We start from the raw sequence: 17,349 nt of genomic DNA, 5'->3' as shown, positions 1-17,349 counted from the left end.
TTATTAACATTAAATTTATATATTTAAATAATTAATAACTAATATAATTTCAAAATTAATTAAATTATCATTAACTAATTAAATTAATTAATATATATTTAAAAAAATATATATAAATTTCACGAATTCACAAATCAGATTAAATTTTTAATAATCGTGATTCGATTCGAAAATTACAAATTTAATTTTTTTAAATTAAATCAACCATCGATCTGAGTAAGTGTAACAATTGGATTCAATTCCATCTGCACGAATCCAACCCGATGAGTCACATTATTTGTCCGACCCTAATATATATCACCCATATTCGGGACAAGGGGCGGAACGACCTCTCTATCCACTTACTGCCCGTCTTGGCGTTTCCTGTTGCTCCGATCTTACCTAGCTGGCGAGCGAGCGACACACTACAAAAACAGCAAGCGAGCGTAGCTTTGTTCGCTTCTTCTCCACCAAGCACGCAAGTTTGAATGATAACTGTAGGTCAGTTTGGGTATTTGAAAAGAATAGTTTGAAATTTCTTTTGTTTTCTTTTTTTTGAAGTATAATTATCTTCTTATTTTGGGCCTTCTAATACGGTAAACACAATTGTGTCTGTAAATAGTTGATCGTTGATTTTATCCGCTGAACCCTAATGGGTAGGAGGCTCTCCTCCGTGGTAGATGTGCCCGCCGAACGACGTCGCAGCCGCAGAGAAAATGGTCGCTACTCACCAGAATCTGACAACTCCGGTGACCACCGACGTCGAAGCCGGACTTTTAGCCGTAGCCGGAGCCGTAGTCGAAGCCCGGCCAATGGTCACATCAGGTATGACCACTATTCCGATCGTCGTTCTGGTCGTCGGCCGTCTCCCGATTACTCAAACTATAGAAAAAGCCCTATATCAGAAACCCTAAATTCGGAAAAAAGATCCAACTACGATGATCGCAGGAACCGCCCCGCACCTTTTCTTGATCGTGATCAAAGGAATGGGCGGGTTGCGGACTCCGATTCGGATGAAGAGTTGAGAGGTATGAGTTTTGAAGAGTACCGGAGAATCAAACGTCAGAAAATGAGGAAGATGTTGAAGAATTGTATATGGAATGTCACACCGAGTCCTCCTAGAAACGATAACGAACGGTATGAACTGGAACTGGAGGAAATTACAGAGAAGTTTGGAGACGAGGAAGAAAACAACGAGTCGAGAGAGAAAGAAAAAGGCACGGAGAAGATGAAATCAAAACTGGATTCTGGAAGTTCAAGAAGTGGTTCTTCAGATTCCGAATCTGGTTCTGGGTCTCAATCTGACGATTCACTGTCTGAATCAGATGATTCGCGCTTAAGGAAAAAGAAAAAGGGCAAGAATTCGAGGAGTTCTATCCGTAGAAGTAGGAAATCGGTATCTGCATCCGATAGTGAATCGGACGAGTCCAGTGATGGCTCAGAAGAAGATAGGAGACGGAGGAGGAAGACACGGAGGAGAAGTAGTAGGCCAAACAAGAGCAGTAAGAACAGTAGTAAGAGAAAACGCAGTAGTAGGAAGAACAGTGATAGCGATTCCGATGAAAGCCTGAGTGAAAGTGAGGAATCTGATGTCAGTGGACGTTTGAGGTCGAAGCGGAGGCACTCTTCATCTTCTCGGTCAAAGCTTAGTAAGAAGAAGAAACATGCTGAAACTGACGGTGAGAGTTCATTTTCAAAGGAGAATTCTGATTCTGAAATCGTTGCAAATATTATACCTCAGGTGGATAATGCTGGGATAAATGAAATTAACAGTGAAGAGCTCATATTCAAAGATTTGATTGAATCACAGAAGAAACCTGCTTTGGATAACGAACCAGTTGTCGGGCCAATGCCTTTGCCTAGGGCTGAAGGACATATTAGTTATGGAGGGGCACTTAGGCCTGGTGAAGGTGATGCCATTGCTCAATATGTTCAACAAGGGAAGCGTATCCCACGTAGAGGTGAAGTTGGTCTTTCAGCCGAGGAGATTCAGAAATTTGAGTCTCTTGGTTATGTAATGAGTGGTAGTCGGCATCAAAGGATGAATGCTATTCGTATCAGGAAAGAAAACCAGGTTTATAGTGCAGAGGACAAGAGGGCGCTGGCTATGTTTAACTATGAGGAAAAATCAAAGCGTGAGCACAAGGTTATGGCTGATCTGCAGCGGCTGGTGCAACGCCACATTGGGCAGGATACTGGCCCTTCTCATGATCCTTTTGGTGGAAGGTCCACTGAGGGTGCCGATACGTAATCCTCATGTATGTCATTTTTCTTTTTCCAGTTTCTGGATTTTTGACTTGTTTGTTAAGTTTCCATTTGTCTTTCAATTATTTTTATATTCCAGCAGTTTGGTTTAGCATGTGCAATAATGATTAATTGAGGGTGTGAATCATTTTGTAGGTTAATTCTTCATTACATGCATAAATATTATATTATGCTGATGATCTAGAAGAATATTATGCTTGCAAACTTTCAGAGTTGTTAATTTAATGAAAATGAAACAATTTAGGTTTAACACATTGCTATTGTTTGGAACATCAGGCAATTGAGGAAACTGGTAATAATTTGCAGTAGACAATTTTGATTATAAATAGGGAGGGTGTCTTAAATGTGTACTGTCTAGATGAACCACTAGTTAATAGAGTTTGGTGTAGAACGATCCTACCAAGAACTTGTTCGTATTCAAAAAGCATCTTTGGATGCATAGATCAATTTTGGTTTTCAAAGGAAATGCAAAGAAATGGGTAACATCTCAACCAAATGAAAAGGAGATAGTTTAGGTTTTATCTTTGCATATGGTTTGGGTTGTCAGTCATCGTAAGTATTTGTTAGTGTTTTGTTGTGGACAAGCTCGAGTTTAGATAGAAAAACTGTTGGTTTGTTAAGTAAATGAATCGAACTCAAACTCATGAGCACAAACCCATCTAGCCCACATGCCTAACTCAGAAGGCCATGTCTGGCAGTTTCGTTTGAGCTCATTAAGTTTTTTATTTTTTATAACCTCAGATCTTAAATCCTATTAAGGCCCATCAAAGAGAGATGTTATAAGGTTTGGTTAAGAGACATATCCATACCCATCATAATACCCTGAAAAATCACAATCTGTAGATTTTCTCTTCTATCTCATCTCTCTCTCTAGCTTGGCTTGTTTTGGTGTCCCCCCCGGGGCTGGAATACTGCCTCAAGTGCATTTTTGGTGTCGATTGCTATATGTAAATAGGGTAATTTTTTCATGTTAGTAGCTGAAGGGGAAAATTCATTTGCAATGAAAGGTGGGATGCTACTATTTTATCCCAAGTTTCACAATGCCATTAAAATGTAGTATCATTTTGGTAGACTAGATATTCGAGCTCTTCTTAAAGTGAATTGACATGGTAAGACAAATGTATTATGACGAGAATATATTTGCAATGATATTATTTGATAGATGGAATGAGGATTTGTTAGAATAACGTAATAGGAAGATATCTCAATAATGCTTGATTCCGGTGAACTAACATAGGATATGCCATATTTTGGGAGCTATTTTTATAGTGAATATGACAAATTATTTTGAAAACAGTAGATTTAAGATTATGTTTTTTAATAGATGGTATGAGGTTCAGTCAAAAATTGAGATTTCACGAAGTCTGAGGGCATGCATATGGTTCATCTTTCAGGTTTTTGTATCGGTAGATAAGAAAGGTCTTTGTCAAGAAGTATGTGTTATATGGTAATTTTGGGTCCATCTTTTGGTTGGAGTGACAGTAAATGAAAACATTGTTTTATAATGGCAGTATAATTTTCTACAGTGGACAGCGTATAACTGAGTTTTGTTCTATGGACTAGCTGTTGGGCACATACAAACATGCAGCAACTACTTGGAAGAAGAAAAGAAAAGAAAAAGAAAAAAAACCTTTTTCTAACCCCTTTGTCTAATCACATTTGATTACGTAGATAGTTATATCAAGGTTCAATGTACTCAGTGAGGAAATTCAATTTCATGAGTTATATTTTATTACTTTCTAGGCAGAGTGTGTGGATGTGTTGTTTGCTTTTGCAATCTTCACACAAGATTGCATGAAATCCCGAAGATGAACATAGATTGAAAATAAAAAGGAAAAAGAAAAGAAGAAATTCTCTCTCTTTCATTTGATCTTTTTTTTTTCCTCTCCCCCTTTTGTGTAAGGACCATTATCTTAACGTGTCAAATAACTTGACCTCATGGATTTTAAATTGGAGCAACCCATGTTCTGTTAGTTGGATGCATTAGTAAATGATTTAAAATTACTTGATTTAATAAGGGACTTTGATCTCTTCTTTTTCTTCAGGAGAAAGAATTTTGTTAAAAGGACGAACAAAGATCCCCGGACTCCAATAGTTATTTTATTTTTTATTCTTATCTAAGAGGTGCTGCTAAAGAAGATCATCAACTGCTAAGGAAGGCCATATATAGTAGAAAAAGTTTAGAATATTGATTTTCATTATGTATCATTTTTTAAAGCATCCAGAGACCACTTTCTGTTTAATTTTGGATGAGTTCTGTGGTTTGCTTGTAACTTTTGTCTGACTATACAAGTTTTCAGGGTTGTTTTCATTCTATTTCTAACTTAAAAATGTAACCATACCACAAAGTTCTTTCTTAGCACCTCCAAGTCTCCTCCATGTTAACATCTTTAATTTGACCAGGGAGCTTCTAATTCATCAGTGTAGAGTAAGTATTGCAGTTTTCCATGTCCATCGGAGAATTTCCATTTGGACTATCATATTTGCTGTATGCTCACATTTTTTTCTTTTCTTTTTTCTTGAGTGGAAAAAAAAAAAAAAAAAAAAACACACACCAAAGTGCCAACGTTTGATAAAGAAGGTCGATAACCATTGCCATGCATTCATAATATATTTCTACATTTATTCTTACTTTATAGTTTGGTTTGATTTTTGGTTAGTGATTAATTGTAGCAGTCTAACTTTGTAACCTGTAGTAGTCACTGCAGCAGTTCTTTGTTTAATTTAAAGAAGGAATGAGCACTACGACTTGTCTGTGTGTTGTCATTTTTGGCTATTGGAACTACTTATCAAAAAAAAAAAAAAAAGAAGAAGCCTATTGGAACTTATACACGCTCAACTCTTTTCCTTTTTACTGCGCCTAAATTAGTTACTATATTGTCGACTTTTTGTACTTGAGTATACATTAGCAGTGGAAGCATGCCTTTTATGTTTCTTTATGATTTTTTTAAGCAGTCTGTAAAATTTGCCTTATTTTGTGCATTTGTGCTGTTTCCTTATTTACTTCTGCCCTTTTTTGTTTTTTGTTTTTTTTCTTTGGGTGGGGGAAGGGGTTGGTCCATTATGAGCCTGGAGGTTGATCAAAATCTCTCTCTCGCAATCACACGCGCACACACAGAGTGCAACTTATCTATATTTTCTGTTTTGACAATATTATGATTTCTGGGCAATTGGTTAGTGTTCTATTTTCTATTATTTGATTTGAAGAGATTTGATATCTAGAGCACTTAAGAGATCGAGTATTCAGAAGAGTTTTTGACATGTTATTATGGGTTGCTTGATTAGTTACATATTGAAGTGTTGCAATTGTGTTATTAACTTTCAAGCTTTAATTCTTTTTGTTTGATATTTGAAATGGTATTTTCATAGCTTCTATTTCTCTACATGATGATATAATAGGCTGAAATGAGCTGTTCAGTTTTGAATCGAATGATTTTTGCCAGTTTTGTAGATTCACCTAGTTTTTGGGTTAGTGGTTGCTTATTCTCTTGAATTTTGTAGCTTCTTTCTATTTATGCTGTTGTGAATCATGCAATCTAGGTGAGCATATCATTATTTCCTGTTAATTGAATTGTTTGTTAAAAACCATTTTTGGGGTCTGGGTTCGGACAGAAAATTGAGCCATGCTTTTTTTGTTTCGTCAGAGTTGCCCCTCTTGGAGTCTGATACATAGTTGTCAAAGGCGCCTACAGGCGCCATCATGTCGCCTATAAGGGCTAAGGCGACTGGCTTTAAGTAGGTGCGCGCCTCTGCTACAATGGCGCAAGGCCACAGGCGCTTAAAAGGCGCACCTGCTTGAAAAAGGCTTTTTTTTTTTACTTGTTTTGTTATTATTTTTGTTTGGTATTGTTTATTATTATTATTTTTGGCAAGTATTTGTTTATTATTACTTTTTATATAACTTAACAAAACTTACAAAACAAAAAAAATAAAAGAAAACCAAAAGAGCAAAAGGAAGAAGACAAAGGCCAGGGGTTGCGAACCACAGTGAATGCGAAGGCGAAGCAATCTCGGATCTGCCGAGTCACAGTGCCGGATCTCTCGGATCTGCCGACTCACGGTATGTTCTTCTTCTCTCCTTCTTCTATTCTTCTTCTCTCCTTCTTCTCTCTCTTCTTCTTCTCTCTTCTCTTCTCTTGGCATCTTTTTCTCTCTCTTCTTCTTCTTTTCTTCTTCTCTCTTCTCTCGGCTCTCCCGAGTCTCGGCAGAATTCTTTACTTTTCTTCTTCTTCTCTCTTCTCTCGGCTCTCTCGAGTCTCGGCAAAATTGTTTTCTTTTCTCTCTTTTTTGGTTCCCAGTTTTGGGTGTGTAATTGTGTATGTATGTCTTTGGACTTTTCCTTTGTATTACATAAGGACACATTTAATATATATATATTGATCACATACGTGTTTGTAGCCAAACTAAAATTGTGTAACTGAAATTTTAAAAAATTATAAATCAATTGAACATTATTTTTCTTACCATATTAGTTTTGTTATATGTTTTGACGAATATATATATATATATATTTTAAATTTGCAGTCATTGAAAAAAACTGGTTGACTAGAGAATATAAGTGCTTCACTACATATATGTTAATTGAAATTATTGAATCACTAAAAATTAAATAAATTCAATCAAATTGCAATATTCAGATGGTTTTTTTTTTTTCTTTCATAGTTGTGTAGTTGAATTACAATTTAAATATATATATATATAAAAGTTGAGATCGAAATAATTTCCATAATTCTCCTTAGTTGACTATTGCATCTTTATATTAATATGTTATTATGTTTGATTATTCACTGTTGAACTCAAGTACTTGATTTAGTTGGCTTTGGTATCTTTATGTTGAATATTGAACTTAAGTAATTGATTTAGTTGACTTTTACATCTTTATATATACTATTGCATCTTTATTGGGTGGGTTTTTTTTTTTTTTTTTTTTTTCAACGTGCACCTTGCTTCAGTCGGGCGCGCGCCTCGCCTTGAGCCTCAGCCTCCAGGAGGCCTTTGCGCTTTTGTGCGCCTTGAGCCTTTAACAACTATGGTCTGATACATTCTTTTTTTTTGTTTTTTTTTTTTTTTTTTTTGTTTCAAGTGACACTTAAAAATAGTATATATATTTTTATCAACTTAAAATAGTACTCGTAATTGATTTCCTATGTTGCTGCCCTCCGAGCATATATCTTCTTGATTTGATTACATATGATATTACTTTTACATGTCAATATGAATATCAACTTGACTATAGAAGGGGTGTTATTTTGTCGTTCTTTGTTTTGTTTGCTTAACTGTTCAAATTGATGTAGATACATCTTGTTTTATTGGATCAGGTGCGATTTACATTTCACCTCGTTAGGTCAGTATACACACACTTTTATAATGGTTCCTAAATTGTTCACCTTTCTCCCCTATAATTGCACAAGTGGTATTAGGGTTCTTTTCCAAATGAATTGCCTTTTGATTGCTTTGCGGTCCTTTATTTCACTTTTACGGGCAGTAGTTTTTAATCTTAACATTACATCTGCAAATGCTGCGGATGGGCAGCTCTCTAGCCGGATTTGAGCCAAGTTGGTTCCTAGAAGGCCTTTGCTGGTGTAGGTATAGAAGGATATAATGTAGTGGGATTGGGTGTGGTTATTTTTAGCCATGGTTGCTCCTGTAGTCCTATTTTGTGCAATCGAGCATTTGATTGCCTGAATGATTACCCAAGATCACCATTTTAGGGAGAAAAGAGATGGATAGATATTGCAGGAGAGATAAAGATGAAAGAGATAAAACATTGCAGGAGAAGATAGAAAGATAAGAGATGGGAGAGACTGCCATGTTCAAGCTTATATAGGGTTGTTTCACAGATAAAAGGGTAGAATGGAAAATAACACAATATATCACATCATATGTCTCTATTTTAATAATAAAAAATTTAAGAATCAAGTAGAGCAGTATAGAAATGAATCGTTCGCCATTGAAGAATTATAGTAAAAGTCGCTGCCTCTAACTCGATAAAAATAATAATTTGAGGGGAGGGGGTGGGGGGAGGTTGGGGAAGGACCCAACGAACAGTAGAAACCCTAGAGCCAAGTTGAGATGAACTGATCCACATCCTCTACTGCATATATATATATATATATATATATATATATATATAAATACGCACACATATATATATTTTATTTTGCATATATATTGCACGGAGTTATCTATATGTTAAGAACAAAAGAGATCATAGCTGGGTCTCTTTTTACACACACATCATTTACTCTTGCTAGATGTGGCTGTGGATATTTGAGTTCATGCCTAATATTTTTTGGTAAGAATTTCAGTATCCAAAATTACTGATAAGTGGAAAAATGTATAGGTAAGATATGAATCTCAAAAGAGAATCCAAATCTTTTAAAAGTTGAAAAGACAAAATATGTATGTATATGTTACCATTTTATTTGAAAAATCACTACAGAAATATGTGAAGTCTGACAATGTCCATTAATGTTCAGTGCACAAGACCAGTGGTACATTTTGAACTAAACAATGACACATATGAATTATATGTGAGTTATGCTTTAGAGTACAGGACTTGCTAGCTGCTCCATCATATGAGTACATGTACTATCTATCTGAACAGCTTGCTCCACAATGAACTTTTACATCATTTACAAATTATATATCATTAAGCATCAACTTGAATCTTTAATAACAATTTCTGTGCCAAACAAGTCATCACTGATCAGTGGCATCTTCAAATATATAAATGACTGAGTACTATCACTGTTAAAGGCTTAAAGCATTACAGAATCTTATCTGTGATTTATCCCCAAGTCCATATAGCCCTTAATATTAATTCAAGAGAAGAAAAAAAAAAAGAAGAAAAGAAAAAAATCAAGATTCCATTGATCTTGTTTGCGGTGGGGTTATTTTATTTTTTGATTTGATTGAAAGTTTGGCCTCATCTTAATCCAGATATTGTCTGGACAGACTGGACTCAAAGATTCTGCCCAATCTAATATAGATAAAACAGTATATTTTATATGTATACACACAAATAACTACAGATATCATCATTATTATTTTTTACTGTACAGTATAGGTTTGTCAATAATCAAAATTATTTAGTTGTCGGCTGGGCCAGAACTGCTATGATTTTATGCAACTTGGTTCAGTGTTTCAGTTTCTAAGAAACAATAAGCCCACAGGTTTTGTTGTTTGGTGATGGTGTCTTTTTGTGTTTTAAATGTGAATTGTAATTGTCTTAGGGATGGAGCCATAAAAGAAGCCACTGAAAGAGTGGAAGTAGATGCAACAAAAGACAAATATTGTGAACTGATTCTCTGATATATTCAGGATGTTTTTGCCAGTTATGTAGATTCACGTAATTTTTGGATTAGTAGTTGCTTATTCTCTTGAATTTTGTAGCTTCTTTCTATTTATGCAGTTAAGAATCATGCTATTTTGGCGATTATATCATTTCCTGGTAATGGAATTGTTTGTTAAGAATCATTTTCAGGGTCTGGGTTTGTACAGAAATTTGAGCCATACTATTTTTGTTTTTTGTCAGAGTTGCCCCTCCTGGAGTTTGATATGTTTTTTTTTTGGGGTTTGTTATAGGTGACATTTAAAAATAGTAATTTTTATTTTTCTGACTTAAAATAGTGATTGGTTTGCTATGTTGCTGTTCTCCGAGCATATATCTTGTTGATTTAATGATGTAGTATTGATTGGATCATTGCTCTGGGAGTAGTGATTGGATCATTAGGTACCGTGATTTAATCGTAATAGGTATTAGGAGATTTTTAGGAGACCTGTGATATCCTTGATTTTCATAATATAGTTAACAATGTACCTCTTGTCTTGCTATCACATGAATACTTGTTATCTTTGGCCACAAACTGCATTGAGGCATCAAGTTTAAAGCTCCTAACTATGATGCTTGGTCAACCATATGAAGTTGTAGCTAAAAAAGTTTTCAAATAATTGTATTGAGCTTATCCAGGCCTTCCTGGAAATAGGCAAATTTATATTACAAACATGTTCTTATTTTCTTTGGTACTTCGAGAATAAATTTGGATTATGGTCTTAGCTCTCTGCTAAGAGAAAAACTACTGATGGCACTGTTTTTGTGATTTTTCTTTTCTTTTCTTTTCTAGGCATATCTGGATATGATTACAGAGTGAAAAAAAGGTGAAAGATGGTCTTGGATATGCTTTAAGTTTGACAGAGAGCCCATGATCTTTATGAGGAGGGACGGAATGTTGAGGATGGGGCAGCATTGTCACGTGTGCTTAATTTTGTAGCCATAGGCCCATAGCAAGCTATAGGATTATTGGCTTTGATTTCAGCTTAAATGGAAAATGAGCAGGGAGTAGAATTTGGGATGTGGAGATGGGTTCTGACAAGTTTTCTCATTGAGAACAAATTTGGAACAACATCTTCTGATTTACTTGTGTATTTTAAGAAGTGTTATTGCAAACTCATTTCTTTAAGGCGTTTGATCTCATAGAAATTAAACCAGAATGGAAGAACTTTGGGTACAAAAATGAGTTGTGACAGATTATATCATGTTGTGCGAAGAAATTTTGAACATCTTAACAAATTCTACCAATTTGTTTTTGTGTTTTGACTGTTAGGTCTCTAAGGCTTTGTAGCAAAATTAGAAACTAAGTTCATTGTTGTCCCTGGAGGCTGCATCTCACTTTAATTATGATACTGGGAGGTAACATGAGCTATATATAGAGATGCCCGTTCTTTTTCTGGACAATGGTGTGATATTTGATGGAAGGACATTTTTGATGTATTGAAGAGTTCGTTTTTTTTTTGATAAGTAAATATATATAAACAAAAACGCTCAAAGGGGAGGAGCGAACCCTTAACAAAACTAACAAAAGGCGCAAAAAGTGCCATTACAACAATAAGTTGTCAACAAAATCCAACAAACTGTCCACAGATGGACAATTCCTCCCATTAACTCAAGAAAAAAGCGAATGCAAAACATAGACTTAATAACCCACGTCGGCGCCTCCTTTCCCTCGAAAGATCTCCTGTTCCGCTCTAGCCACAGCCCCCACCAAACACAAAGAGGTGCAACCCTCCAAGCTTTCCTAACCCGACTACCCATTGATCTCCCTCTCCAAGGCTCTAACATGTCCACTGTGTTCCTTGACACAACCCACTCAACCCCAAACACATTTAGAACCATACTCCAAACATCTGCTGCCGCTTTGCAATGCAACAAGAGATGGTTAACCGATTCGCCCGTCATCTTACACATGCAACACCAATTAACTGTCATTCGGCCTCTTCTTTTAAGATTATTGATAGTAAGAATAAAATTGAAGAGTTCTTATTCTCGAAGCTTTCTTATCATAAGTAATCACAATGGAAATTTCCAACACTGTTTATAGGATCTTCATTTCCAACTGAGCGTGACAATACTGTAATATGCATTCACTAGGAATTTATAAAATTGTCTTGTAACTTGTGTCAATTTGTTGCAGTTTGTTCTTCTGTCTCACCTAACATGATAAGAGTCATCTGAAATGTTCAGGCTGAAAGTCAGGGAACTGGTACTCGACAACCTATTGCAGGCTAAGTTTTTCCTTTATGTCATGCATGATCAATCTTGTCTAGTCGCTCCTTGTTTCATCAGTTGCTGCTGCTGAGTGCAATGCTATTAGTTTCTGAACCCACATGACGTCTTACTAGTCGGTTCATGGTTCATGGTTCATGGTGACATGACAAAATTTTTCCAAAAATAACTGTAAAATATGTAACATATTTTGTGAGTTCTTTTAATTTTTTTTTTTCGTTATTCAATTTATCATGTAATTGCACTGATGTTATCTGGTTCGCAGTGGTTGCCTAGCTGTAGATTTATGCACATCGAGGATCTATAGCCTGCTTTAGTCACTGGTTGGTTTTAGGAGTACCTAAATATTTGCCAATGCAAACAAAACTAGGCATAATTTGGATTTAAAATATGTCGTTTATTGTAGAGAACAATCTAATCTCATTAAATTAACTAGTATTAGCCCAGCAATTGCCAGTATAATATATTTAGGTTTTGATAACAAGAAAAGAAAAAGAGTACTGTGAATGGTAGGCACCCTTTGCAGTCCAGTTGCATTTTTATTTCGTGCAGACTTATTTTAGCCAGAGCAATTAATAGTCTTTTCTTTGCTTGACTACAATATTAAGGGTAAGTGGTTGACTTTGTTATTTTTTTTTGCAGATAACTTATAAAATTACATTGTTGGTCTTATATAATCAGTTCCGATTATTTAATGTGCATAATTTTATCTCATTGCAGTAGCGTATTGTAAATGAAGAGCCGCACCTGGTGTAGAACGCGATGAAATGTTCAACTAAGTGCATTCAATCTTTTGACCCCAGGTGAACGGTATTACAAGATATATCAGACCTGATGTATGTCATCGAACACAGGATTATCTAATGTTATTATATGAAGTTTATTTCATTATTGGAGCAACTATTCTCAGCAACAAGTACCTCAGCTGGAAGCCTAGGGGGAATAAGAAAAAGATAAAAAAAAAAGATTGATACAAAGAAGGTATCTCAGCTGGATGGCTTGATCTTGATGGTGGTTATATTCACAGACTTGAGGGAACTTGTATAAATTTTATGCTTTTATAATATTTACAAAGGCACCTAAACTTGCAGTGATCTTAATGGCTCACTAAAACTTGCTATATTTCTTATATTATTTGCACTGAACAATGAATGTGATAGTATTACGACTCTTTAAAGTATATTCTGCCCTGAAAATCCAAGTTCAATCTTAGCCAGCTCCTTAATAAGATGGTGTTTAGAAGGTTTTGTGCTTGTTGTATGTCTCTTACAAGAGAGGGTGTTTTACTAGAGATCTCTAAATTGGGAGTGGTGACAGTTGACTCAACAATTACTTTATGTTTACAAGTTTTCCTTTAAAGGTGGCTCCTCTGTTTTCAGGGATGTTATCAAAATGGTTCTTTCCTGCTTCCCACCTTCACCGGCTTGGATGTGTACCGTTAGGTTTTGTGGATTATTGGATTGCGAATGCGTTTGTTATTATTATTATGTTTCATTTATGGTCATGCTGACTTCAACAGGATCGACTCCCATTCAATTTGATGTACAGGTGAGCTCCTTACCATTTGAAAACACAGTACTGACATGGATTGGTTGGACGAGGCTGTCAATAGATTGTGTATTTGTGTTGGCAGACATGAGTAAGCGATCAATGGTTTGAGTAGTTGTTTTGACAGTGTTTAAGATTTGATTAAATAACCAACAGGGTCAGTGGCTTAGCGGTACCAGGCCTCTACTTCTCAAAGAGAGGTTAGGAGTTCGAACTTCAGTGGAGACATGTGTGTGAGAGTTCGAGTTCCAATTAGGGGAAAAAAAAAAAAGATTGATTAAATAGGTTGCGTGTATATTGAAATTTGCTTGTTATTTTATTTATTATTATTATTACTATTTTGTTCGTGTCCCTCAATTTTTCCGTTACTAGTATCAAATATTAGTAAATGCGTGAAGTGGATAATTGAAAGGAACCTGATTGAGATCATACAGTGTAGGATTATTTTTCCCTTTTTGTTTTTCACTCTTTCTAATATGGTTTGTCATATTGTGGTGTGACAGATTGAAATACAGGTAAATGCAATTTGGGATATGTCTAACAAGATTTTTAATTTAATTTTTATTTATGTGAAATCAAAAGTAAATAGTGATGCATGTAGACAGCATAAAACAATGGTTTAAGCACTCAAGCCACAGCACAAAATGTGCAATAGCAAAACCAGTACTTAGCATAATTTTCCATTGTCATGAAGATGTGAAGAAAGCGTGACCTGCTTTTAAGACAGCCATTATGAGAGTATTCACATGAGTGAATCTTCACTTTTTGACCTCAAGTCATGTGTATAATTGAGTGCCCTTATTATTATGTTTACCAAGGACAATTACGATTAGTGGACCACATTCTGGGTCAGTCCGGTGTATACGTTCATTATATCTAAAGTTACACATATATGTGTGTGTGTATATATATATGAATGGTCTGGTATTATGAAAAAAATGTTGATGAATGCAGTCCATGATGAGTCTCTTTCATGAAAGCTGGTGGTTCTTTAATAAAAAATTCCTCTGGGTTGTTGATGTTGCAAGAGCATGGGTATGGGTCATGTGAGCAAGAAGACTTGGAGCTCTCAGCACATGGAGGGTAGGGTAGGGGAGAGAGAGAGAGAGCATTAATTTTGGCTTTAGACCTTTTAACTTTAATAAGTTTTAACCAAACAAAATGGAAAGGATTGTGAATGAGTAGGGTTGTTAAGTGTAATGAGATGACATAATGGTTAGTTATTGAGGGGACAAACCAACAAGAAAAGTGGTTACCCCAATTAACTTGTCTTAATTTAATCAAATCCCTCTTTAGTTGAAATGACACACTTGCACGTTCTTGAAAGGATTGAAAATCTCAAATTATTACGAATTGTGATGTCATATTTTTATCTTCTACTGATTTATATCATTTTTTTTTTCCTGACAAAGAACTTTCTCAATTTTCTCCAAACTTGAATTTTTGGACTTTTTATTTGAAATAAAATTTAGATATTATTAGATCACAAATTTTGATATTATCAATTTATATCTTGTATTATGTATCATTTTAGTAAAGGTTTAAACATTTATCATGCACATTAAGAGTAGAAGCGTGAGAGAGATTTTTATTTATAAGAAAAGATGAATCAAATAATCATCAAAACGGGAATGAAAAATTACAAGAAAAAATATATGAAACTGTAACTTGTTTTTTTTAATGAAAATTTGAGTAAGAAATAAAAAATTGAAAAATATAAAATTTTCATGGCATTAGGAAGAGAAAAAATTTACTAGTTGGGTTTATAGCACACTTTCCTGCAGATAGCGAGCATGTGTGTTAGTTTTATTACAAATTATACATCATGATGGGTCCAATGGTGCTCTTGTCAAAGTAGGTTGAATGGCGTTGAATGTCTCTTTCAAATTGATTTTCCATAGAAAAGTATGGTTGAGGCTTCCATGTACACACACACATATATATAAGGAAAAAAAAAAAAACATAGTAGTCAGAATGCAATCTCAAACATGTGAAGAGTGAAATAGGAAAGAAAATTAACTTTTTCATTTATAATATTAAGCAAAACATGTTCTAATATAATTTTTTCTATATATTATAATTATTTTTAGAGATAATTACTTTCACATCTTCTCTAGATGGATAACAAAATAGCTCGCCTTGTTGGGTACTTATCCCGCCCCATCCTTACTCACCCCGTTTAATAAACGATTTTGGGATTGAATTGAGGGTAACTATTCTAAGTGGGGATAGAGATGACATTCCTTACTCGAAACTGCTACATTACCATCCTTGTAGATTGCCTAAATAATAAGAACCTTCTCTGACATCCTTTATTATTGTTGACTTTGACCCAAAAATGCTAAATGACTATCATACCTATTACATTTTTTTATTTTTAAATATAAAATATTTATTTCTTTATGGACAAAATAGTATTTTTCAAGCTTTTTAGGGCGCGTAAAGCTCACGGTTGCATTTTTTTTTTTTTTTGTATTGGGTGCGGGGGTGGTGGTGGCGGCGGCTTTGGTTGTCGGAGAGCTGTGTGCAATGTGTTTGTAGTGGCAGTGATGTGGCAGCCAGGAGTCCCTTCGAAAAGGGCATAATAGGAAGAGAAGCGTAAATTAGAGTTTTAAAATTCATTTTATGTTAATTTTGACTAAGAAGTGGTTAGAGTGACTTATTTACATCGTTTTTGAATTTGATGAATTGAAATGCACATGTTTAAAAAGTAGGAATTATTTGTGCACAAAACCTATTTTTCAAGAACCCTAAAAAAATAAAAATCCTTCCATGGGTGTTGTAAATTTGTAATTGACCCTAGCATTTTCTAATAAAATTTTCCATTTCTTATTTTGTGTATCGTATTATATTTGCCCAACAATGGGACAACCACAAACCGAAAATAGACAATAATTTTTTGCGTAGTATAACAACTTGGGTCTGGACTGTGCGTCCTGACTAATCAAATAAGGTGTTCAGTCACTCTCTCCTTGGTCTCCTCTATCAACCATTTATTACTTGCCTAATTCATCATCCAGGTGGTCCAAGTTTTTATGACTTCTATAATTCTATTTCTTTATAGAAGCTAACCTCTCTGTGTGTATATATTATATTAAATATGAAAAAAGAGAGCAATTGTGCATCAACCTAATCAAAGAAGTACTATTGATCATGATATATTGTTAGGTTTGCATTAAAATTAGTTTTATAGCAAAACCAGATGTATGTGCTGCTCATTAAGGCTGCAACAAACACGACAATAAACAAGTAATTTTTTCAACCATTTAGGTATGGGACAAGGGACACGAATCTTATGTTTTTAATCTCTTCGTGTCATTAAGAGTATAAGAAGAATGTATGTAGCTTTAACTTCACACAAAAGTATTTTCTTATTTCGAACCTCTAAATTATAATAAAATAATCTTATTATATGGTATATGTAAAAAATGGTCATTTGTCCCACATCGGAATTAAATCGAAAAATAATTGGGTATAAATGGGTGAGTATGCAGCATTATCCAATAGTTTGAACTTTTGGGTAAATGGGTAAGCGCCTACCCGTTATAGTTGGTTTGGTATCAAAGTCAGACCCAATTCTTGATTCGGTGCTACGCCAAGCGGGTGAGCACCCCGGGTAGGAAGGGTGGCCCGAGCTGCAACGAGGGTATTACGAGTTTGGGTGAAGAAGAATGTAACATGGTCATTTGTCGCACATTGGAATCGAAAGTGATTGGGTATAATACTACGAGCTTTTGAATAAATGAGAAAGCGCCCACCCAATATATGTCTAGTCCTTTTTATTATTTACTTATTTATATTTTTTGAAAGTCTGTAATATAAGTTTTTTTTTTTCCTTGAGGTTTATAATATAAGTTGCCCCTTGTAAGTTGAAGCAATCGTTGTTAATGTGGGGGCCGGGACACCCAATCCATAGGTGAGCAAAAACGAGGACCATGTATTGACCGCCAAGTGATCTGAGTTTTGGTGTATCCACAAGGCATGGGCATCAT

General features: G+C 35.0%; 1 protein-coding gene across 3 annotated transcripts; it reads left to right on the top strand.

Annotated features, from left to right (window-relative positions):
* Positions 1-320: 320 nt before the first annotated feature.
* LOC132268958 (uncharacterized) lies at positions 321-12,989 on the top strand. Of its 3 annotated transcripts, none has more exons than XM_059769901.1 (3): positions 321-480; positions 602-2,237; positions 10,371-12,026. In XM_059769901.1, exon 2 carries the CDS (start codon positions 632-634, stop codon positions 2,228-2,230), a length of 1,599 nt encoding a protein of 532 aa, XP_059625884.1. In that variant the 5' UTR covers positions 321-480; positions 602-631; the 3' UTR covers positions 2,231-2,237; positions 10,371-12,026. The 3 variants fall into 3 exon arrangements, with proteins under 3 accessions (XP_059625884.1, XP_059625882.1, XP_059625883.1); XM_059769899.1 differs by lacking the exon at positions 10,371-12,026 and adding an exon at positions 12,530-12,989 and having other exon boundaries at positions 322-480; XM_059769900.1 differs by lacking the exon at positions 10,371-12,026 and adding an exon at positions 12,530-12,989 and having other exon boundaries at positions 323-476.
* The last annotated feature ends 4,360 nt before the right edge of the window (positions 12,990-17,349 follow it).

This window comes from Cornus florida, unplaced genomic scaffold (assembly GCF_030987335.1).
Source record: "Cornus florida cultivar Cherokee Brave unplaced genomic scaffold, ASM3098733v1 CherokeeBrave_3.0.0_Hap2_Chr08, whole genome shotgun sequence".
Taxonomy (NCBI): domain Eukaryota; kingdom Viridiplantae; phylum Streptophyta; class Magnoliopsida; order Cornales; family Cornaceae; genus Cornus; species Cornus florida.
This window is presented reverse-complemented; position numbering and strand designations above follow the sequence as displayed.